The 7,491-nt window shown below is 27.4% G+C and overlaps 1 protein-coding gene across 1 annotated transcript; it reads right to left on the bottom strand.

Annotated features, from left to right (window-relative positions):
- Positions 1-30: 30 nt before the first annotated feature.
- On the bottom strand, positions 31-1,334 carry LOC119676287 (protein Cep78 homolog). The gene is made up of 4 exons (XM_038087526.1): positions 1,293-1,334; positions 718-1,067; positions 462-649; positions 31-216 (listed from the first exon to the last, which is right to left on the bottom strand). Exons 2-4 carry the CDS (start codon positions 980-982, stop codon positions 31-33), a joined length of 639 nt encoding a protein of 212 aa, XP_037943454.1. The 5' UTR covers positions 983-1,067; positions 1,293-1,334.
- Between the last annotated feature and the right edge of the window lie 6,157 nt (positions 1,335-7,491).

Here is a 7,491-nt window from a genome sequence, read left to right as displayed (position 1 = left end):
ATGAACAATATTATGTACTCTAAATTGAAGTTACATTACCTTTATCATTTCTGATACACACTCTGCTCCTTTCACACCGATTCCACAATGTGATAGGTTTAGTTTTTCAACGTTATCCATATATTTCAGAGCGTTACATATTGCCTCGCATCCTTTATCACCTAGATTTGACCGTTGAAAACTTATTTCCTTCAAATTGTCATTTGCAGATAATGCCTTTAGAGAATATGGATTAGAATATAATTTAAAATATGGATTCCAATAATTTTTCTTTCAAAGTAATGTTTTAACAATATGTATACTTTTTTAAATTATGTTTATAGTAATTAAATATTTTTTCTATATATATAAAAATATTTATTATAATTACAAATGTTTTTTGTTTTAAAAATGCAATAAAAAATAAACTATTACGAATGTAGAAATTATTTATAAATTTATAAGTTAAAGATTTTTATTACCTTTGCTATTGTTTCCACATACATATCATTTATTGGCAGTCCCTCAAGGCATAATATCCTCAGGTTTTTGTTAAGCTCTATAACTTTTGAAACCGCTTCGATAACACCTGTAAAGACATACTTAGTGCACACACATGGCTTCTGTCTAAAGAATTTAGCCTTCTTTTCAGTGTCAAGGTGTTCCAATACTACAAAAAATTAATTAATAAAAAAATTTAAAATTTTTTTTTATAAAATAATATTTTAAATATGTTACCTATTGGTTGACAACGCCGTAGTCTTATTGCAAGTGTTTGTAATACTTGATCGTAATACAATGATTCAACGATGAGGCCCCAATCAGTAACGCCAATTTTATCTGCACTAAAATCCAGAAGTGACGTTGCGTTATTTTTCGAACGAATATCACTTAAAGGTGTTACATTTTTGGAACGACAAAGCTCCAAGTATCTGAAATGAAAAGAACGGCACCGCGTACTTTTCTTAATAGAGGTAAGACTACCACAGTCACGCATCTCCATTTTCTTATTTTTTGAATTCAATTTTTCCAGTTGCCTAACACTGGCAAGACTTTTTGAATCAAATGCTTTCACACTTGTTTTTATTCTATTTAAAAATCAATAAATATTATAAGTGTTTAAGATATTCAATTAAATTAGTAAAAAAAATTAGTAAAAAATTATAAAAATGCGTGGCAAGTAAAAAAAGTCATGAAAATAATTAAAAATTTTTTTTTTAAAGATATTATTTGAATTTAAAAAACAAGCTAACTAATTTTCACAGATTTTCTTAAACAAATTAATAAAAAAAATTGTAAAAATCACAACTTACCTTTATATAATCTTAATTTTTTTAAAGGCACTTTTAATTAACTATTTTTAACGCAACTTCAATTATTATAAACAAAACTCAATTCAAAATAAAGGAATACCAACTTTTTTTTTTTAAATTTTCGAATGAAATCGTTCTCGTAGTTAGCAGTTTTTTCTCCGGAAACTTTTGGAAACGTATTGAAGAAATTTATTTTAATAATGAAATATAAATTTGTTACTTGGAGTAGTAAAAAAAATTTCAAAAATTCAAAAATTTCAAAGGTATATAGTTTCGGATTAACCTATATAGCAAAGAAATGTCAAATAACACTTAGTATTCTACAATTCTACAATTCCAAAAGGTATACTACGTTATTTTGTAGACTTTAAAAATTGTGAACATTTTTTGACTACAGATTCACACTTTTTGGTTCCAATATATTTAAAATACAAAATTACCGAAAAAAATAAATCTTTGAGAATATTTGGGCTAAAGATAGTAAACTACCAGCAAGTATTGATTTGAATTTTTTTTTAAATTTATTATTTTATGACCAAACAATTTTAATAAAGGGTTTTTGCAGGGTAATTCTGGTATTTATTTTTGTGCTCAAACCTACAGCCTCCCAAATACCGGCTGGAGATTTGTAACTGTCATGCCTTCGTAAACAAATATTGGTTACAAAGCCATACCCACAGTATATCGCTAAATAGCAATACACCGTTCATAGTGATGACTAATCACCGGGTATGCACAATGGAATATCATCGATATTTCGACTTTAATCAAAAGTCAACATCAGAAAACTAAATTTTTATTTTTTTTGTAAAAATATTTTTGTTTATCTATCTGGTCATCTACTCATCAACCCTTTAGAAAAAAAAGCAATAAAATTTCGATAAATACCGGCAATATGAACTTCAATTGCTGCGTCAACCCAATTTGTAAACAAAAAATATAAACAATAATTTCGGCGACGCAGTCATTAAGTTTCATGGTTCGGCGATTGCTCGCGTGCTCTTCGTTTCCATAGTGCACCATGGTACTTCGTAGTATGCAAGCATTCTCTATTGTTGTTGCTGTGGCAATGTTTCGATTCCATAACATTTTAATCAACATTGGGTAAGTGCTTTACCATTCTTTTCATACGTTTAAGCCAGGCTTAAAGCCAAATTTAAACTTAAAACGAATGCAATTTTTAGTCTTTGTGAGGTGTTCGAAGTTGTCGTTTGTTTTTGAAATTAAGGCGGATTAAAATTATAAAAAAATATTTTTAAATAAACATATAAGCAAGTTAAGAAATAATCAGTTAAAAAAAAAACAAATTCTATAAATGATACTGTGCAATTAATTTAAAAATATTAAAAGTAATTTAATATAATACAAAAAAAAATAATAAATAAAAATAAATAAAATATATAACATTTTTAATATCTTGAATGACGTAGCAATAGCTGAAGTGAAGAGAAGTCACGCTTCAAAAAATCGTATATTGTTAAGAAAGTAGTTCTGGGCTAATTTTGCTATATCCTAAGAAGTGTGCCAGTTGTCCGCTAATTAGTGAATTGAAACTAAGAAAAATACAAATAAGAATATTTTATAACAATATCCGGTTAAAAAAAAAAGTTGCTACGAATAAACCACATGAGGATGAAGAACTATTAAATTACTCGACATTGGGGTAAGTTTGCAAAAAGAGGGTTGTTCAAGAATATTTGCTAAAATATTTTCACTTAAAGAACTTCACATTAAAATATGCAAATTCCTGAAGGCGTTCAAATTCTATAAATAAGTTGGTGTTTAAAATATTTCCAAATGTTACTTTTATGTTGTCATAGTACTTGAACAATTTTGTTACTTTCGTATTTTGTAGAAGTTTCCATGTAATTACTATTTTTCTTAATTTAAAAGAATTATACTATAGGAAATCTACATAGCGGCCTATATGACACTCCAAAGAGGTGATATTTTAGTCCGTATAAATACATATTAATATGTTAGGAAGTCGAGCAGACCATTTCTACAAAGGTCAGTCTGACGTTTCATAACGTCATAAAAAAATCATCATAAAACTCACCACAAAAAGAAATTATGCCACTATTTTGGAATTTATATCACTTTCTGAATTAATCTGTTCTCAATTACAAAGTTTATAAGCTTTATCGAGTCAAGGATGCTGAACTTTACTACTTTTTTCATTTTTAGTAAGAATCTCCTTAGGAAATATGTTTCTTGGAGGAGTGCCTGACATTTGTGCGTTATGTCTCTCTATTATTAGGGTCTAGGATGTTTTTAAAGTCCAATTTAACCCAACTGAGATATTTTAGGTCACATTTTATTTTTAATTTCCCTAAAAACAACTTTGTTCCTTTTGTGAATTCCTTAAACTAGAAATCACTTAATAATGTTACCGTTTATCTAGAAAAAAGTCGACAGAGCAGCAATAAATTTACAATCAATTCTTCCGTGCTTTATTTTTCGCAGGTATTGCAGAAGTCTCTACTGGGATCTAGCATATCTTCAAAATAATTTAATCCAACGAAAGTATTTTAAGTTAAGTAAAATTTTTTTAAAATTCCATCAAGTCAACTTTATTTCCTTCGGTAAATCCCTTAAAATAAAAATCTCTTAATTATATTAGTCTTTCTCTGAAAGAAAACTGCACAATAACAATAAATTCTTGTCGTTTCTTCTATACCCTTCTTTTGGTAGCTACTGCAGAATAGTTTTTTGTAGTCTTAGATATCTTTATAATTAAGTAAGATTAATTTTTGTTTGAATTAGATATACATTATTAATCTGTTAGTAATTTATCTAAAATTTGGCACATTGAAAATCAAAAATTGAGTAGTGTGAATCTAAATAATCCTTACAACCGATTGAATAGGAGTTATTTGTATAATATATAGTCAATTAATATAAATACTATATTCAAAGAGAATGTAGTAAGAGTGAGAACGATTATAAAGAATATAAAAAAAAAATAAATTAGAATGAGAAATGATTATAATCAAGACGAAGGAAGTCAAGCTTTGTTCTTATCAAAATTAACAAAATCAGGAAATTAAAATTTAACTTAATTTAATTAAATTTTTTTTTTTTTGAATAATCGTATAGTTTGTTGAGTTTTTCAGTACGAAAAACAGATATATATACGTCAGAGATGTATAGTATAACGCAATTGGTATGTAAAAAGTCTGGTCGTTTCAGATATATGTCGATTACTCCTGCAGCTGAACTTTGACTATTCTAAATAGTTGTCTCAGTAAATTTGAAACTTGGAGTAGTTAACAAGAAATTACGAAATAAATTGTTAATTATTTATAAACATTTATAATTAATATTTAAGAATAAAATTTTAAAGAATACCATAGAAATCAATTCACTTCATTTTGAATTATGACGCGTTATGCAATTCAGTATACAAAGTATATAGAATATTAAAAAAAAACCAAAAAATGCCATCAATCAGTCAAAATTTAACTAATCGTTTTTAAGGTCTTTAACTATTGCATTTATATAAAATAAAATATAAATAAAATATATATAAATAATAAAATATTTGATGCAATCCTCCAATATTTTTCTTAGCTTTATAGACGACCTTTAACTTCTTCTGCAAATTATCTTTTATAATCGCAAGCGATTTGAAACATATTCCTCGAAATATGCAAGTTTTAGCTTCCTAAGCAGAATAAAACTATTGCGTCCCTCGTGAAGTAAGTACGGTATCAAATGTTAATGGAAAATTCCTGATTATTTATTGGCATTATAGAATTGTAGAAATATGTTTGTCAGTTATTTATTTATTTATTGTTTAGAAAATTATTTATTAGTATTTATTTTACAAAGAAATATATATATATATACTTATATACATATATTCCTATTGGAAGGTGCTAAGTGATAAAAGTTCTGGATATAGGCTTTCAAGAATAAGCTTGGATCGAAGTTTTCTGTCCGTCATTTATTTCAGTTAACCAATATCGCTATTTGTTCTTTCCCGGCTTTGGAGATATTATGTTTATATCATAGGACATATTTTTTGTTTGCTTATATTATTTATTATTTTTAATCTTTATATAAATTATCTCAGTTATTAATATTAGAATTTATTAGTAATAACCATTTTTTACTGTACATATATATATATCTTGATATACCAAATTTCTCTCTCTGATACCGTCCAGCGGAGATCAACAAGACTTTGTGAATGTGTTCGGTTGGTTTCCACTTTAAAGATAAGATAGCTTTGGATCCGATAGGTGGCGATGTTAGAGCGATGTACAACAAATTTTTAAGTTTTTCAATGAAAAACTTTTTTAAATTTTTTTAAATTTTTCAGCCAAAAATAAATACAAAATAAAAATAAATACAAATTTTTATTTTCCAATCACTTGTTAATATTTTTAAATGTTATTGTTTTATTCTTAAATTCTCAAAAGGTAATATAAAGTTGCTAACGGGTTTCATTACGGGTAATTATGGTCTGAAATCTCATCTATATAAACTTTGATTGTCTACTAATTCGAAATGAATTTTTTGTGACTGTCCAGCTTAAATAATGCACAGAAAAAACTTATTTCATGTGGTATCTCTGTCAACAGAACTGATTAAGACTTCTCTTCAGATTTAGTTCTGGACTTTGTTCACAAAGCTTTAAAGGGCTTTGTGTAATCAATAGTGAAATTGATACAATAGGATTCTTTTGACCGCAGTACCGACTGTTAGGCGATTTCACAACAATGGTTTTAATATATATAATAATATTAACAAACACTTTTTATCGATGATTTTGTATTAAAAATATCATTTATACTCTTAGAGACACTGCGAAACGGAACCTGCGAAAAAAATTAATCGAAAATTACCGCAAAAATTTTAAATATTTATTTGTTGACACAAAATTAGTAACTATTATATAATAGTTATATAGACTAAATTATATATGTATGTATTTTTTCTCGAAACGCATTATCTGGTTGGAGCTAACACCAACGAAACTTTAATTAAGCGCAGTCTTATTAGAGACTTTATGCATAGTTATGCTCGCAATGGCACGCATCGCTGCTAGTGCGTTTACAGAGTGCAAGCTGAACTGAATGTATCACCAGCTAAACTCTGGATGTGCTCGTGCTCGTAGTACCATATGTATTGCCTTCAATTTCCGGTGTGGATTTATGCATAGTAAATAATTTAAACATTTCCTCCCCCAATTGGATATTCGTCAACAAAACTGACAACCTAAACAAAGAAGAAAAGGTCTGGCCGAGCTACTGAGAGTCAAGTTCAAATTGGTTGAGTATGGATGATGACGATGATTATGATGATGATGAGGTTGGTGATGATGGTGACGATGATGATGATGGAGAAGTTACACTTGTCATGTAACAAAAAATCAGTTGAAAAAATAGACTATTAAAATACAATAACAACAAGAGTATTAAAGTTCGTTGCGGTAGGTTGATTTTTGATTCATAATACCTTCATACTCTACTCGTGCTCAGATACATACCTAGCTACTCTACTCATACACTATATTCAGCTATATTCAGCTATATTCACTATATTCACACTTCACATAAAATGATTCTTCTGTGTAAAAATGTATGTGTCTTCGGTACAATTTGTCCGTCACACTCCGTATACTTAATTATTTTTTTTTAATTTTTTTTACAATAGCTTTACTTTTTTCGCAAACATATTTGCATGTTTTATTGATTTAATTAATTCGTATCTTGTATTTTTTCTAAAATTAATTGACCAATATTTAAAACAGTATAATTAAAAAGTAGTGCACAGTGTAAAGAAATTACCAAAGGAAAAAAAGTGAAATGCACATAAATCAAGAGAAAAAAATAAAAAAAAAAGGTTTGTGAGATGAAGAAAATTACTAAAGTCGTAGTACATATTATACATATATTAATATTATACTTAATAAAACTGCAGTTGACATTATTTATAATATCTAATAGAGTAGAATTGTGTATGTTAATCGACTAATCCTTCTTTTCTTTGATGTTAATCTTGTGTGGTCCATTAATGTATTTGTTTTTCTCTGTTATTTAAAGTAAATAATTAAGTACAGCTTTCTTAGAAAATAATATGTACGTATAATTAATATAAATGGGAGGAGGAGTATGATAATGTGTTTGAACATAAGAATATCATTAATCTTAATCTTGTGTTTAGACCTTCTGTTGCTAATCGAACTCAA

Source organism: Teleopsis dalmanni, chromosome 2 (genome assembly GCF_002237135.1).
Source record: "Teleopsis dalmanni isolate 2A chromosome 2, ASM223713v2, whole genome shotgun sequence".
Classification (NCBI taxonomy): Eukaryota; Metazoa; Arthropoda; class Insecta; order Diptera; family Diopsidae; genus Teleopsis; species Teleopsis dalmanni.
Note: the sequence above shows the minus strand (reverse complement) of the source record. Positions and strands in the feature narration are given on the sequence as shown.

Coding starts and splice junctions, on each gene's coding strand:
- LOC119676287 (XM_038087526.1), bottom strand. CDS start 982: ATGGAGATGCGTGACTGTGGTAGTCTTACCTCTATTAAGAAAAGTACG. Junction 650..717: donor ACGGCGTTGTCAACCAATAG/GTAACATATTTA, acceptor AATTTTTTGTAG/TATTGGAACACCTTGACACT. Junction 217..461: donor ATGTGGAAACAATAGCAAAG/GTAATAAAAATC, acceptor TATTCTCTAAAG/GCATTATCTGCAAATGACAA.